General features: G+C 40.9%; 1 protein-coding gene across 1 annotated transcript in view; it reads right to left on the minus strand.

Annotated features, from left to right (window-relative positions):
- LOC117346225 (vomeronasal type-2 receptor 26-like) overlaps positions 1-18,007 on the minus strand; it is an 83,672-nt gene that overhangs the window by 14,456 nt on the left and 51,209 nt on the right. Inside the window, exon 4 of the mRNA XM_033915629.1 lies at positions 10,314-10,440. Coding sequence (XP_033771520.1) covers positions 10,314-10,440 — 127 coding nt within the window. The remainder of the gene's footprint in view (positions 1-10,313; positions 10,441-18,007) is intronic.

The following is an 18,007-nucleotide window of genomic DNA, read 5'->3' on the forward strand; positions in this document are numbered from 1 at the left end:
ATCTGCATAAGCAATAGGACAGAATAGAAAGGAAACACTGCTCACCTGGACCTTCTTATACCCATGCACGCCTATGTAGCGTCTGACGTCAGCATGGCGGGAAAACTTTCTCTATGCCTATTGGGCGCCATTCGGGTGCGGTTGCTTGTCCCGCTTCCTAACCACGCCCATCACACCTGATTGGGTGTCCTATGGGGGTGTGTTTGAACGTGTTCTACAAGTAGCCTGAAAAGATGTCTGCACCTTGCAACATGGCTCCAAAACGGAAATCGAATTTCTTGCATGGAGAGTTGCAGATAAGGAAAATGGAGGTGGGGCAGACCATGACATTATGAAAGCAGGGAGAGTGGTGGGTGTGGGCATCTGTGTGTAACCTTGCCTGGCCCCTTCTTTTCCCTAACAATTGATTCCCCTCCACACTTAACACAAAACCTAAGTCCTCAACAATCCCTCACACCAACACCCAGAAAAATCCATAAACTAAAGAAATACAGATAATGGGGGTGGGGAGGAGTGGCAAAGGCAGAAGGGAATATAAAGGAGAACAGGCAAGTCATAGCACAAAGTTTCATCATTGAGGAAACGAACACCACAAACACCAACTCACATGAGGGGGTCTTACATAGGAAAAATGGCTGTGCCAAAGCTTTCTATATACTAAGCACGCTTAATTAGCGTCTGACGTCATAGGAACGGTTAGGATTCAAATCTAATTGGATGTGCATTGGATGTCGTTTTGCCATATACAGCTGTAGTGACGTTGTAGTTATTTCCTTCACATCTCTAAGCTTTAATACGAAGCTCTATGTTCTAAACAAAGTTACCTCTATAGCTCTATGCCTTAAGGCATTGCTTTTCATCTTCCATACATCGGGGGTTCAAGTCTTGAGTAAGGTTAGCAAATAGTTTATATTCATTTCTCAGCCAGGACACCTGGTAACTCTTTAGCCTTGCCTTTACATATCAATATTTTGCTTCAGCTTTTATTATGTGCAACCATTGTCTAATATTTAATGCAACCTGTTCTCTCTCATGCTGAACACCCTCCCCCACCAAAAACATCCCCCCCCTAACTGGATCATTCTTCAACACCTGTCCAAGCCCTCTGAAGTTTGATTTAACTAATAGTTGTTGGCCAATGCCTATATTGCATCAAAAGAAACACATTCCTACTAGAATGGCTTGTAGTTAGGAGTAAATGAAAGCATCTCATGCACCTGTGGCTGCAGAATGCTGAGGAGAAACATCAAATTCCACCACTTCTGAGAACTGTTATGATGCAAGGAAACAAAAGTGAACAACAAACAGCACTGCAATCGGCTCTCTTTTGAAAGCAAAGAAAAAACAGCACACATTCTCAGCACTTAAAAAGAGAATAAACAGATACACACCTTAACATTCAAGCTTCCCTCATTGCAAAATGGAGGTCTTCAGTTGCACAAAACTGACCTCATTGTGACCTCATCAATCTGCACCTTCAAAGTAGTATGCCACAATTAAAGATGTGCTGGGTGTAGAACTCACAACCTCTGGATGTTAGGAGCAGAGGCTGGCTCTTAACACATAGAGCTACAGCTGCTTCTACTTAGGTTCAACTCACCACCCTTTCATATCATACTTGACTGAGCTGTCTATGCTCATTAGCTATCATATCAAGATGATCTCAAATAAGTTTAAGCAAAGGAATGCCTAAAGATTTGGAAGGTTTTCAAGTAGAAAACAAATATCAAATATGTATTAAAGAATTGCAGCACAAATGACGCTGATCGGTAAGGGCAAAAAAACACCACTTTTCCGGGTATGACGCCTAAACGGAACAGATTACTTACAGTCATATATCCATTAGTACAGTGCTTAGAATGAAGATTAGCGTGTGAGAAAAATGGAACTCCACCTCACATGCATTCAAGCACACTTGGGAATATGAGTTTGGGGCTCAGTGAAAGCAGCGCTTTTAACCATTGAGCTACCACTCTTTTGTCTCAGCCTACTATGACATTATAGCTAAACTCCTTTTCCCTTAGCACTTCACTAAGATATGATATGACAAGGGAGCCAGAAACATTGGAGCAAAAGTTGCTGTAGGTCAGTGAGGAAAGACACTCTACCAATCCTCCGGGCTTTGAGGGTTCAAATCCCAGCCTGTATTTTACTTGTATGAATCAAGGACCTGAGCTATAATATCCACAAGCTGTTTTTTTCAAAAGTAGCCTCAGCCCCACCACTCCACCGCTTTGTTACTTTGCCATTGCGGGAAGAATTACATGAGAACTCATCATTGGCTGCTTATGCTACTATTTTAATACATTTTGTTTTACTTTCAAAAAAATTTTTCCTTTTCAAATAATTATTTAATCCTTTAGTATACTAATGTACTTAGCTTTTTTTTCTTTTTTTCTGCTGAGCCAACGTCCGAGAGTTAAACCCGACATGCCATGTTTCGCACTAAAGAGTGCTTTATCAAGGGTCTCCCATGACCGCCCGAGTCATCCGACTATTCAGATTTAAGAATAGTCGGATGACTCGGGCGGTCATGGGAGACCCTTGATAAAGCACTCTTTAGTGCGAAAAATGGCATGTCGGGTTTAACTCTCGGACGTTGGCTCAGCAGAAAAAAAGAAAAAAAAGCTAAGTACATTAGTATACTAAAGGATTAAATAATTATTTGATAAGGAAAACATTTTTTGAAAGTAAAACAAAATGTATTAAAATAGTAGCATAAGCAGCCAATGATGAGTTCTCATGTAATTCTTCCCGCAATGGCAAAGTAACAAAGCGGTGGAGTGGTGGGGCTGAGGCTACTTTTGAAAAAACAGCTTGTGGATATTATAGCTCAGGTCCTTGATTCATACATATTGACCAAAGCTAAAATAATTAACAAAGCAAGCCATATTCTTTGAGCTTGTATTTTACTTGTGGCATATCTGCCTTCCAGGTGCACCTTGATGATGCTTTCCACTTCTTATAGGAGTTGAATATAACATTACTGTACAACTTTGCTGTGTAGCAGAAAAATAAACTTTTCCCCCTTCCATGCTAAGAATTTGAGTTCAACTCATCTTATATTTCTCCTTTTAAACATGGCATACTTTTTTGGATTTTATCATGGTAAAGTATACATTTCTGAAATGGTGAAGAAACAATAATATACAACTGCAGTGTTTTGTCTCCTAGCAGAATTAACTGCCTATAAGAAGCGGTATAAGCAAATCCAAACTGCTATAAGCACAAGAAAGCATTTCTAGGTCAACACGGTAATGCTCTTGTTCTGACCTCTGAAACTCCCAGGTTCGACTCCCTCCTTTGCTCATTTTAATAAGGTCCTAGTTTTTTCCTAGTAGCACTTATAACAGGGTCTACATGGTGGACTTTGCCATTTGTAAGGTGCACATTTTCCTTTCCAGGCAAACCTATTTTCAATTTACCATGGCTCGGACATCCTAAGCAGTGATGAGAGCACATTAACCAGGCGATCCACAAATGTCATCTTGCTGTCAGAGGAAAGGTTTCCTCTCATCACTGCTTAGGATGTCCGAGCCATGGTAAGTTGAAAATAGGTTTGCCTGGAAAGGGAAATGTGCACCTTACAAATGGCAAAGTTCACCATATAGACCCTGTTATAAGTGCTAATAGGAAAAAACTAGGACCTTATTAAAATGAGCAAAGGTGGGAGTCAAACCAGGGAGTTTCAGAGGACAGAGCTCAGAACAGAAGCATTACCGTGTTGACCTAGAAATGCTTTCTTGTGCTTATAGCAGTTTGGATTTGCTTATACCGCTTCTTATAGGCTGTTAATTCTGCTAGGAGACAAAACACTGCAGTTGTATATTATTGTTTCTTCACCATTTCAGAAATGTATACTTTACCATGATAAAAACTAACAAAGTATGCCATGTTTAAAAGGAGAAATATAAGATGAGTTGAACTTAAATTCTTAGCATGGAAGGGGGAAAAGTTTATTTTTCTGCTACACAGCAAAGTTGTACAGTAATGTTATATTCAACTCCTATAAGAAGTGGAAAGCAGTATCAAGGTGCACCTGGAAGGCAGATATGCCACAAGTAAAATACAGGCTGGGATTTGAACCCTCAAAGCCTGGAGGATTGGTAGAGTGCCTTTCCTCACTGACCTACAGCAACTTTTGCTCCAATGTCTCTGGCTCCCTTGTCATATCATATCTTAGTGAAGTGCTAAGGGAAAAGGAGTTTAGCTATAATGTCATAGTAGGCTAAGACAAAAGAGTGGTAGCTCAATGGTTAAAAGCGCTGCGTTCACTGAGCCCCAAGCCCATATTCCCAAGTGTGCTTGAATGCATGTGAGGTGGAGCTCCATTTTTCTCACACGCTAATCTTCATTCTAAGCACTGTACTAATGGATATATGACTGTAAGTAATCTGTTCCGTTTAGGCGTCATACCGGAAAAGTGGTGTTTTTTTGCCCTTACCGATCAGCGTCATTTGTGCTGCAATTCTTTAATACATATTTGATATTTGTTTTCTACTTGAAAACCTTCTTTAGGCATTCCTTTGCTTAAACTTATTTGAGTTCATCCTGATATGATAGCTAATGAGCATAGACAGCTCAGTCAAGTATGATATGAAAGGGTGGTGAGATGAACCTATGTAAAAGCAGCTGTAGCTCTATGTGTTAGGAGCCAGCCTGTGCTCCTAACATCCAGAGGTTGTGAGTTCTACACCCAGCACATCTTTTAATTGTGGCATACTACTTTGAAGGTGCAGATTGATGAGGTCACAATGAGGTCAGTTTTGTGCAACTGAAGACCTCCATTTTGCAATGAGGGAAACTTGAATGTTAATGTGTGGATCTGTTTATTCTCTTTTTAAGTGCTGATAATGTGTGCTGTTTTTTCTTTGCTTTCAAAAGAGAGCCGATTGCAGTGCTGTTTGTTGAGGAAAAAAAGGGGGTTGTAAAAGCCATGTGTAAATTATATTATTGTTCGGGCAGAAATGTGGTTTGTTATCCATGCAATATAATGTGTTCCATTGACATTATATTTATTAGGACAGAGAAAAGATGAAAATTACCTATTCAATCTCACTATTGGAATTATTGATGAAAAAACACAGCGAACGTCTGCCTCGCGTCTAACAAAGAGCCGCAATTACAAAAGTTGATACAGCATTGAAATCCAAGTTAGACCAGGGTTTCTTACGTCTACATAATACACGATATTTAGACACAGGCGTTCGCTCAGGTAGCGCCTATCTAGCGTCCCCATTTGGCACGCCCACGGAACGCCCACGTCCAGAGCTGGAGACGGGACTATGCTTTCTGTAGACGTCAGTCCGTCAACTACCTCTTAGGGACGTCTATGTGTCATTTATCTCCCAATTAACATTAATTAAGACCCTTAACTCCGTAATTATTCACTTACATCGGACGTCCAAAGCACGCCTAAGTTAAACGCAGTAATAGAGAATTTACCCCTAAGTCCCAAAGAGAGTCTAGAGTGACTTCAGAGGGTTTAACAGGGGAAACAAAAGTTGCTTGTACCATTAATAAATGTTCACTCGGCTGGTTTACCTCTCTGAAGTCTTGATTCCCTTTAGCTGAAGTTGTCTCTGTTGCCGGTTCTTCTGAGAGGAGAAAATCACTCTTAGCTATCTCATTTGCAAGCCCTCCAACACACTGGCCTCTTGAGAGGAGAACACTTCCTCCTCCGGCGTGCTCTCCTCTCGCAGTGAGCTTGCTCCCAGCTGCAACGGCTGTAAGGGTGGCGTCCTTACGTCGGTGCTCAGGGAAACTTCTAGCCCAAGGGAGTTCACCGTGGCACTACTCTCTGCTGGCGTTCCCAGTGGGCGATTCCACGATGAAACTTGCTCACTTATTCCCAAAGAAGAGAAAGGCAAAGGGATTGTATCAGGAGACTTGGATCTCACTGGTATGCTAGAAACATCAATTCAAGAAGAAATAACTGTTAGAGCAACTTTACTGGTAACCTTTGTTTTTCTCCAAGATAAAGAGGCAGTTCTCCGTTTATTCTATAGGACTGAGAATGTGGAATTTCACGGTTCCAAAGTTTCAATATTTCCTGACGTATCTAAATTGACGCAAGCCAGACGGAAGAAATTCCTGGCATATCGACAGTTAACTTTGAATATGGGAGCAACCTTTCAGTTACGTTTTCCCTGCAAATGCTGTCTTACCTATCAGAATGTTAGATATATATTTTATGACCCGGATCAGTTAAATTTCTTTTTAGAGGGTAAGACGGAATTTAGAGCTCCAGATCCTTCCATACAGTCCTCTATCCAGGCAAATGGTTAATCCAACCGTACTCTGTAATCTGTAACTCGTATGAGGTTTTTTTCCTTTCTTTTAGACCCAACTTCCCTTGGAGGTGATGGACTCTCTCTCTTCAATATGTGGACTCTGATTGGTCATATATGTGGAATTATTTTACATAATTTAATATAATCATTTTCTTTTTCAATTGTTAATTTCTTTAGATTGTTGTTAAACAATTTGTGAAAAATATAAATAAATAATAAAAAAAAAAAAAGAAACTTGCTCACTTAAGAGAAGCTTAAAGATGTCATCTACTGCAGGCAATGGGGCTTCTGAGCATCGGGAGGCTCCACCAACACTTCTACCCCTTCTCTTAGGCATTCCAAAGAGGTAAGCGAGACACTCCTAAGCGCCCTCTCAGCAGCAGCAAGTGGCAGCCATCTTGGATCCACTTCCCATCACATCTGAATCTTTACTACCATTCTAAAATGCCCTTCTATATTGGATAGAGGACACCGATCTCTAATATTCCTTTTCTGGCTAAAATCACTGAAAAGATAATATTTTCCCAGCTTTCAGACTTTGTTGAAAGCACAATTGTACTACACCCAAACCAAACCAGATTTAGAAAACATCATTATACGGAACTTTCATGAATAGTACTTACTACCAACATCTTATACAACCTTGACCATTACAACTCTATAGTATTAATTTATCTGGATTTATCAACAGCATTTGATATTATAGGCCATAAACTTCTTACTAACTGACTGAAGGAAATTGGCATATCAGATCAGGTCTTAGACTGGTTCACCTCTTATTTTAAGGACCGCATATCAAAAGTACCATTAAACAACCATACTACAGACACATTTCATAATAACTTTGGTATACCTCAAGGCTCTATTCTGTCCCCTCTTCTTTTTAATATTTTCCTGGCCCCTCTGATCACTCTTGGGTAGTCTGTCGGCTTCACCTTCTTTGCATATGCCAACGACATACAATCAACACACCCGGTCGATCTCACTAACATTGATGATATTCTTACTATCAATAAAAAAATTGGAAAAAAATAAGTGACTGGCTCTACATTAATATGTTCTCTTTAATGTAAACAAGTCCAAAATCCATGGTCTTCTCAATCAGGCATGGTCAATCGCTATCTCACCCATTGAATTTAGGTCTATCCCAGTTCAGTCAGTTTAAACTATGAAGCTTTTGGGGATTACTCTAGATGAGAAACTTACATTTCATGATTACATCAGTTCAATTGTAAGGAAATTTTTTACCATCTCTGCATGATTCGCTCTCTTGCAAAATATCTAGACCAAGCCTCACTTAACAAATTTGATGCCTTCAGATTATCCAGAACACCGCTGTCAAAATTTTTTTTTTTTTTTTTTTTTTTTTTTTTTTTTTGTTATTTAATATTTATTGAATTTTTCAATATAATCAAGCATAAAACCTTGTACAGAAAGGAATTCAGCATGAAATTAATACAATTGAAAAGATATATAAAAGAATATCAATATATAAGCATAAATTTCTACTCAAGTCCTCAATCAGATCCAAGAGGGGTTATAGGCGAATCAAAGAAATTATATTTAAACCAAGCAATAACTAGTTGAGTGAGATTAAAGCACCCTTTCTTAAACTAAGCACTTTCTTTCTCCAGAGGTGCAGTTGAGAGAAAGGTTGTCAGTTGAGATGGCTCAAAGAAAACATATTTATGAGAATGATAATTAACAACACATTTACATGGATGTCGCAAGTAAAAGGTCGCCCCCAGAGATATAACACCAGGTTTCCTTAACAAAAATTCTCGTCTCCTTCTCTGTGTATCCCTAGCCAAATCTGGGAACATCTGAATTTTACAACCTAAAAATTCTTTGTGTTTATTTTTAAAGAAGAGTCTCAGCAACCAGTTTTTATCTGGTGCGAGAGCTACTGTCAAAAGTAAAGTGGCTGGGGTCATCAATTCTCTATCAGACGTTTCCAAAATATTAGATATGTTCATTAAATCAGGTCCCATTTTCTGTTGTTGTTGATCTTGAGTTTTATTTGGAAGGTAATAGACCTGCGTAAATGGTGGTAACGACTCTTCAGAAAGTTCCAATACTTCCGTCATATAACGTTTCAACATTTCCCTTGGGGCTATCATAGGAACCCTAGGGAAATTTATCAGTCTGAGATTATTATTACGAGAGAAATTTTCCATTGCCTCCATCTTCCTTCTTAGGTTAGTATTGTCTTTAATTAATGTCTCAGTAATTTGTTGGGAGACTTTTAATTCTTGACAGACATTCTGTACTGAAGTTTTTGAGTCCTCAAGTCCAGTCTTTAAATTTTTAATCTCAATTTCATGGTTATTAAGTTTCTTTTCTAATTGTTGTAGTTGTGGGTTTATAGATCTTGCCAAATTGGCCACAAGATCCCACAGAGAATCTAATGTAACCTCTCGGGCTTTCTCAATTTGAAAAGGTTGTAAAGGTTGTAATTTTAATTTGGTTAGCTCACCCTCTGGCAGCGTGTCTCCTACAGCAGTCTGTCGAATTCTCTCATCCCCCACCGCTTCCTCCTCAGTCTCCTCGCTCAGACATCCTCTGCACCAGCAGGGAGTCCTGCCACATCAGTTCCCCCGTTGTTCTCCTTAGCCTCCGGGAGGAGGTGAACTCCGAACCTCAGGAAGTACCTCCTCTCGCGGGGAACATGGTTGACTGAGGGCGTGGGGGAGGTGCCCCTTACTTCGGGACTCAACGATGTCTCCGGCCCCATGGAGAGCGACACAGATGCGCCTCCACCATGCGTCTTCCCGCGGGGAACTCCCCCGAAGCTGTCGGCGTGCCCTGCATTCTCCTCATCAGGTCCTCGATGTTTCCGAAGACGGCCGTTTCTGGAGCGCTGCGAGGCTCCAGCAGCGCTGCGTCCCCCTCCTCTTCGGGCCAAAATTATTTTTTAACGCAAAAAAAATTTGACCATGTTATGCCTCTGATGGTCAAAGCACACTGGCTGCCTATTCCCCATTGCATCACTTATAAATAATGCTGCTAACCTTCAAAACTAGACAAAACAGAACAGCCAGAATTCATCAATAGATCTTCTAGTACCCCTAACCTCACAACGTACTCTCCGGTCATCAAATCAAAATCTGCTAACAACTCCTTTGCTAAAAATGATCAATACTATACACAATAATATTTTCTCTGTTACTACTCCCATGCTCTGGAATTTAGCACCGACATACTTATGAGAGATCTGCACATTAGATAATTCAAAACCAGCTTAAAAAATGCTTTTTAATGATGCGCTTGCATTATGACTGTCCTTCTAAGGACATTTAAATTGAGTTTTAACCAAATTTTTATGGCAATTATAGCAATACAGATTAAATTTTTACCCCTTACCTTCTGTTTTTTTTTCCCTTAACTGTTCTTTTCTTTCTGTTTATTGTAGTTGTACCATTTTTCCTCTCATGCGAGTTTGATTTGTGAGACTTTATAGATGTCTTTATTGGATAAAAATTAGTTACTAATTTTAATGTGTCTGTACACCCTGTTTTCTGTTTTTTTAAAATTTATTGTAAAGCCGCATTGTAATTTAAAAAGGCGGGATAACAAATTTTTAATAAAACTTGAAAACATTTAAGTCTCTAGATAAATTCAAATAAAGTTTTGTTCAAGGAGCCAATATTATTTTAACACTCATAGCCATAGAAACAGAAACATGCCATGAAGATAAAAGCCAAATGACCCATCCTGTCTGCACATTGTCGTCAGTTTAGAAAATATTTCATGGAAAATATTAGTCAGAATGTCAGGATAGATAGAGTGTTGAATGTTGGAGGTGATTGGATGTTGACCATCTAATGAGGTTGATTATTTTTAGACATGGGACAATAATTGATGCCAATTTCTCTCATTCTTTAAATAAATATAATGCCAATTAAACTGTGGATTAGTCATGGTTTCTATGGCTTTGTCCCTTGCCTAATTTCACAGAGATGAACCATCATAAAGCATCTATAGCCTTGTGTTGACCACATGTTCCATGATATCACTCACCTGTTTGGTTAGAGATCTCTCCCTCTGCACATGGAATACAGTCATAGCAGCAGGTGGGCTCGCCTTCCCTGGGTAATTTTCTGTAACCAGGATGGCAACTTGAGCTACACCTGGACTGTGGAGGTGTCTAAGGATTGAGAAAACAAGTTACATAATTTTATTTGATGCTGGAATGTAATTTAGCAAAAGCAGTATTCCTTTACTGACCACTAAATCAGAAATTGTATTTGATTAAACAGACCCACAGAGAGGTTAGTTTACAAAGGATCTAGCTATCTAACTATACCTCAGTCAGACTTTCTGAAAATATTCCAGTCTGGAGCAGCTAATGGTCACTATTAATTTTTAATTTTAAAGTAGAAGGTTTTCTGGGAAAATTTAGGTTAGAGCAAAAGCAATCAACTAACTTAAATGTTTAGGTCTCACCTTTTAAAGTTTATAACTAGCTAAGTTGAAGTCGACAGACAGTAGCCATAACTTTAATTGACATTATCAATGGCTAAGTCTATGTAGCTTTTCAGCTTTAACCCAGTCAATCCACTTGTGGCTGGAAATTCTCTTAAATCTATCTGATAGGGATCACACAGGGAAAAGATTTTCTACTCTTTTTTTTTTGGGTTCATAAAGCTTTTTATGAGATTTCTAAAAATTTAATTTGGTTCATTACATACATTTATATTAATGTTTATGTTTATTAAAATCTTTCTATATCGCATATACAGCCAAAAAGGATCAAAACAGTTTACAACATAATTCAATCAAAAATATGAAAAGAACTCTATTTTATTATTTATTTATTTATATTTGTTACATACATAACAAAAAAAATTAGGTACATTAGGGGTCATTTTATTAAGGCGTGTTAGCCATTTCAGCGTACTAAATATTAGCGAGAGCTAACCGCTAATGCATCCATAGACTATAATAGACATATTAGCGTTTAACGTGTGCTAAAATAGCTAGAACACCTTAGTAAAAGAGGGGGACTTTTACCAAAGCTCATATATTGTACCATCATATATGAAGCTCATACAAACCATTCTACATTGAGTCTCCAGTCATTAGTAGTGATATAGAACAGGGGTATCTAACCTTTTGGCTTCCGTGGGCGCATTGGCCGAAAAAAATTTTCTGGGGCCGCACAAACACTAACTCTAGCCGATGAGCCAAAAAAAAGTTTGGGCAGGTCCCAAATTTGCAATCACTAATATAGATGTATGTATCTAATAATAAACCTTCATTAAAGGAACACTGTGGAGAGGAACCCAAAAGAGCAATAATACGTACCCTGACTGAGTGATCCTCCACGTGCACCACTGACAGTGCGAGCAGCCACAGGCTTCCACATCCCCACTCTGATGAGCAGGGATGCGCGCTCCTGGTTCTCCCATTCACTTCTCTTACAGCTACGGTGAGCCTCTTCAGAGGTGATCCTCATCAGAGTGGGGATGCTGAATCAGCTGTCAGGAGTGCATGTGGAGGATCGTTTAATCAGGGTACATATTACTGCTTTGTTGGGCCTCCCATTTTGAGCTTAGGCTCCCTCAAAATGAACATCTCCCCTGTTGTAGCTAGTAGGGATCCCCAAGTCTCACCAACTGACAGCCATCTCCTCCCCCTCCAACTTCCCAAGTTCTGCAGCTGGCAGCAATATTGCAGAGCTGCTGCCTTCCCTCCTCCCTGCCCCCCTTTGCTTTCATGCATGCATGAAAGCAGGGGCAGCTTGAGGATATTGCAATTGGCTACAAAGCTTGGCGATTTTGAGTTGCCAGACTGGAGGAAGATGTCTTCAGTTGGCAGGGCTTGGGAATCACCACTAGCTCAAGCATTTATAAATTGCACTCAGGCAGGGAGAAACTTTGGTTCCCATCCACTAATTTTGGGCTCGTCCCTCCCCAAATCAGCAGTATATACACAGTATTCGCTATGCAGGCAAACTGGGAAAATCCATTCTCTTCAGAATCACAGGTCTTTGGAACAACCTTACTACCCTGCTGTGGAACCTGGGCTCCCTCTAATTATCCCGCAAGCAACTGAAAACCTGGCTTTTCACTAAAATGTAATTCTATCCCCCTTTACTATCCCCTCTTCTATATATAAGTTCATGTAAACCTTTTTTTTCCTTCTCTTCCTATATTTTAAGTTCTTGTAAACTGTGCCGAGCTCCACAACATCCATGGAGATGATGAGGTATATAAACTTAAAGTTTAGTTTAGTTTAGTATATGACTAAGCCACTGAATACAAAAATAATTGTGATGCACATATCCCAAAGCTAACTTATTCCATTTAATAAATTCAAAATAAAACCATTTTTCTATCTTGTTGACTGGATGTTTTGTTTTTCCATCATCTTGGTCCCAGTTTCTCTTTCTGTTTTTATCTCTATCTTCAACTAATTCTCTTTTCAGTGTCTGCTGTCCATGTTTTTTCTCCTCTTCTCTCATGATTTTTACCTGAAAAAATGATATCGGTTTGAAGTCACCATTCATCCTTAATAATACCCCAATAGAAATCGTTCCCAAATTAAAAATTTTAGGAGTTATAATTGACGATAAATTAGTATTCAAAGACCATATCAATAACATAGTTAAAACATGCTTTTATAAACTACGCTTGATACGATCTATTGCCAAATTTCTTGAGCCCAAATCGCGCAATATTTTGATTCATTCACTAGTAATAGCTAAAATGGATTATTGTAATTCTTTACTACTTAATATTACCCAAAAAGAAAAACGACATCTGCAAATTATCCAAAATACTGCTATCAAATTGATCTATAACGCTAAAAAATATGATCATGTTACACCATTATTTATTGACGCTCACTGGCTCCCTATTAGCCATCGCATATGGTTTAAGGTTATGTTGCTTATATTTAAAACTTTGGCTTACAACGAACCCCAGTTTATATCAAAAATGCTAATTCCCCACAGCTCTGCGCGTGCACTCAGATCATCTTTTCAAAATCTATTAGTTGTTCCTTCTCTAAAAATAATAGGCACACGAAGATCAGACATGTTTTCTGTAATCGGTCCCCAATGGTGGAACTCTTTGCCTCAACATATCAAAAACGAAAAAGATATCTCTTCTTTTAAAAAATCCTTGAAAACACACCTTTTTAAAGACGCTTTTAACATTTAAACCTTTTTGACTTTTATGATATTTTTTAACTACCCTGTTTCCTTTTGTTTTTTCCCTTATTTGTCTTTCTCAATATAACAGATGTATCTTTTTACCCTCCTCCCCTTCCAACTAATGTCTGTCTTGTCTTAATCTCAATGTTCATGTATTTTGTATTTATTTTTAACTCTATTCTATTTTATAATTATGTACATCGCTTTGTAAACAGATTCAGCGATTCATCAAATATTTAATAAACCTTGAAACCTTGAATTCCATTTCCTTCTTAAGCCTGTCTCCAATATATTGATTTTTCCCTTTCAGCTTTCTTAACTTTTTCTTTTCTGCCTCTGTCTACTCAAATCTTGCCTTCTTTCTCATCCTTCTTTTTAAATGTTCAGCTATCTCTCAATTTTCCTTCTGCTCTGTCTCTAGCTCTCCCATTTTCCATCTCACTCCTTTCCCAGCCTCCTATTCCTTTCTATCTACTCCCCATGACCACATTTCTACCACTGTACTCACTGCTCTCTCACTCATCTTGTCATCTCCATTTTGATCTCATCCACTGGCTCACCACCATCAGAAAAATAGAATATTGCTGGATCTCTGTTCTTTTAATATTCAGTGCTGTGCAGTTGTGATTAGCCGCATATACTGATTCTAAATGATCTTCTGGGATTAGACTTTGAGGGCCTGATTCTCTAAAAGTGCGTTCTGATTTTAGGCAGCTGTAGACGTCCTATAGCTGTCTAATCAGCCAATCGGGATGCACGTTTAAAAAAAAAAAAATGCTCCCCCAGGCAGGCCGCCTATATTGAAGGCGAGGCCCGCAAGACACATAGGCCCTGATTCTGTATAGAACGCCAGGGAGAGGCGTCCTATTCAGAATCGGCCTAAACTAGACACGGCCGCTACACTTATCGCGGCAAGGGATCTCTCTGCCGCTATAAGTATAGCGGGCTGTGGCCCCCTGACCGATCACTGGCAGGAGGGTGCCCAAACCTCCTGCCCGAAGATGCCCCCCCCCTCCCTGACACTACCGACCGCCCCCCCGACACTACCGACCGCCCCTCCCACCCCCGACATTACCGATCGCTGGCAGGAGGGTGCCCAATCCCTCCTGTCCGAAGACGCACCCTCCCGACACTACCGACCGCCCCCCCCGACATTACCGATCCCCCCCGACAATATTGGTCGCTGGCAGGAGGGTGCCCAATCCCTCCTGCCCGAAGACGCACCCCCCCCGGCGCTAACAACCCCCACTCCACCAAACCTGTTCTTACAGATGGGTCTTGCACGTCGAGCAAGCAGGCATGCCTCGTCGAAATGAGGCGGGCCCGCCCCTTCCCGGCCCATCCCGCCGAAGCCTAAGGCCTGATTGGCCCAGGCTCTAGAAGCCTGGACCAATCAGGCCTTAGGCATAGCGGGTCCACCCATTGGCCAATCAGACCTTAGACTTAGTAGGGATGGGCGGACCCGCTATGCCTAAGGCCTGATTGGTCCAGGCTTCTAGAGCCTGGGCCAATCAGGCCTTAGGCTTCGGCGGGATGGGCCGGGAAGGGGCGGGCCCGCCTCATTTCGACGAGGCGTGCCTGCTTGCTCGACGTGCAAGACCCATCTGTAAGAACAGGTTTGGTGGAGTGGGGGTTGTTAGCGCCGGGGGGGGGTGCGTCTTCGGGCAGGAGGGATTGGGCACCCTCCTGCCAGTGACCGATATTGTCGGGGTGGGATCGGTAATGTCGGGGGGGGGGGCGGTCGGTAGTGTCGGGAGGGTGCGTCTTCGGGCAGGAGGGATTGGGCACCCTCATGCCAGCAATCGGTAATGTCGGGGGTGGGGGGGGCGGTCGGTAGTGTCGGGGAGGGGGGTGCATCTTCGGGCAGGAGGTTTGGGCACCCTTCTGCCAGCGATCGGTCAGGGGGCCATGGCCCGCTATACTTATAGCGGCAGAGAGATCCCTTGCCGCGATAAGTATAGCGGCCGCGTCTTCTTACAATGTAGACCAGCATTTTGCTGGCCTACATTTTTAAGCTTCTCATCTACTAGGGAGACGCGTAGGGCCGCCTAGGTTCAGCCTAAGGCCCGCCTAAGGCCCTTAGACGAGCTTAGGCATCTTGCGGGTCTCCCTAGGCTCCCGGAAGCGCCTTCAGGCCTGCCTGGGGAGCATTTTTTTTAAAAAAACGTGCATCCCGATTGGCTGATTAGACAGCTGTAGGACGCCTACAGTTGCCTAAAATTGGGACACACTTTTAGAGAATCAGGCCCTGAGTGTACACCAGCTGAGACTGTACTTTCAGAGCAAAATTTGTTATATATTGAAGAGTTTAAAATACAGAAGTATATTGTGGACTCAAGTGATAGCACCTATTTTGGAGTTTTTTTTAAATCTAATCTAATCTTCTATTTGTGCATCACTCATACCTATACAGGCTCAAGGCAACTGTAAAGAGAGGCAAGAAGGGAGAGGATGAGGAGGGAGAGAGGGAGGAGAGGGGGATAGAGGAGAGGTGGGTAGGTAGGAGAGAAGAAAGGGTAAAGGAAATTTTCAGTTTTCTTGGGAAGATGATGTGGCAAGGTTCAGTTCTGGTCCTTTCTGTAACGCCATTCCAAATTTTTACTCCTAGAAAGGGAAGCATGGAGTGGAAAACTCATTTGTAGTGAAGATATTTTGTGGATAGGAGATTTAGTAGCATCCGGTTTAGGGTTCTGCGAGAAGTAGACCACGCTATTGAGAAGAGCTGGAAGAGTGGGGCTGCAGAGTTTCCATAAAGTATGTGGTGAATGATGCATGATATTTTGAATGTTATTCATGATGGGAGGATAGCCAGTGCAGTTGTTTGATGAAGGTCATGACTAAGTCATATTTTCTCATGTTGAAGATGAGTCTTATGGCAGTATTTTGGATGAGTTGCATTTTGTGAATTAGAGTAGTGTTGATTCCCATGTAGATGGAGTTGCAGTAGTCCAGTTGTGGTAGGATCATCTGCTGTATGATTAAGGCAAAGTGGTGTTGGTGAAAGTACAGTCTGATTAGCCTTAGTTGTCTTAGGGTGTAGAGGGACTTCTTTCGTAGACTAGATATTTGAGGTTCCATGGTAAGAGTGAAGTCCAGCATGCAATCTAGGATTTTGGAGATTTGTAAATGGAGAAGGTTTCACCTGATCGAAGGGTGATGCTTGTTGGTGCCATTTGCTGGCTCGTGTGGAAGTATAGAACTTTGATTTTAGTTGTGTTTAGTTTGAGTTTGTTGGTTGTTGCCCAATTTTGGATTTTTTCTATATTGTGTGAAATTTTAGATAAGTCCGATTGATTTTTGGTTGTGGGAATAAGGAGAAAAATGTCATCTGACAAATGCTTTTGTCTTCGAATTTGATGTTACCTAGAGAGCTCATGAAGAGATTGAATAGAATGGGGGAGAGTGGGGAGCCTTGTGGCACACCACAGAAGGCTTTCCAAGAGTTGGAGGTCTCTCCATTCTTATTGATGATATATTATTTTAGCACTGTGCCTGTTATGCCTACTTCTGATAGTTTTATTAGTAGTAGAAGATGGTCAACTGAATCGAAGGCTGCTGAAATATCAAATTGGAGGAGTATTGCTTGGTGTCCTATGCTGAGCAGTTGTTTGGTTTTTGTGATTAAGGTGAGGAGGATAAGCTCTGTGCTGTGTTGTTGGTGGAATCTGAATTGGGATGGGTGGAGGAATGAGTGTTGCTCCATGTAAGTTGTGAGTTGTTTACTCACATGGGTCTCAATGATTTTTGTGAAAATGGGTATGCCGGCGATAGGCCTATAATTTGAAGCTGAAGAGAGATCTGCCTTTGGTGATTTTGGAATCGGGGTGAGGGCAATTTTTCCCATTATCTTTGGCAAGTGGCCTTGGTTTAAGGAGTTATTGAGTAGGTTGATAATCCAGGTGGTGATTTGTTCAGGAGCGGCAGTGAGAAGGTAAGAGTTGTCTAGGGAGCTGCAGCCTGCAGATAGTTTGGATAGTAGTTTTTTATGTCAGGGATGGACAGGTTGGAGAATGAGGTCCATATTTGGTCTGCTTTGGTGGGTTCAGGGTGTGTTGAGATGCACTGAGAATATGTGTCTAGGTGGGGATTGATTTGGTTACCTCTGATTGTACAGTTTTGATTTTATTGAGAAAGAAGTCTGCTAGATCCTGAGCACTGATTTTGTTGTGTTGTCCTTTGTTTTCATGAGCCAGTGGGGTTGTGAGCTGAGATCTTTTTTTCTTCAAATACTGCTGAGGTCTTTTTTTCTCCAAATACTGTTTTAGAAAGTTGCTACTCAAGTTGAATGAATATTGCTCTTGCACTGTTTCAGATTAGATTTGCTCCACCTCATGATCTTGTATACCAGATAGACTGAGACAAGTGTCTAGCATATGTTTTTTGATATATATGGTGAAACACCATATGCTTCTCAGTTTTTCAAATAGTATGATTTCAATTACCCAACATTGACTGCTTAAATGCTAGGGAGGTAAAATTCCTAGATATCATAAATGACTGCTTCTTGGAGCAACTGGTCCAGGAACCAACAAGAGGGAGTGCTATTTTAGATTTG

This window comes from Geotrypetes seraphini, chromosome 12 (genome assembly GCF_902459505.1).
Source record: "Geotrypetes seraphini chromosome 12, aGeoSer1.1, whole genome shotgun sequence".
Lineage (NCBI taxonomy): Eukaryota > Metazoa > Chordata > Amphibia > Gymnophiona > Dermophiidae > Geotrypetes > Geotrypetes seraphini.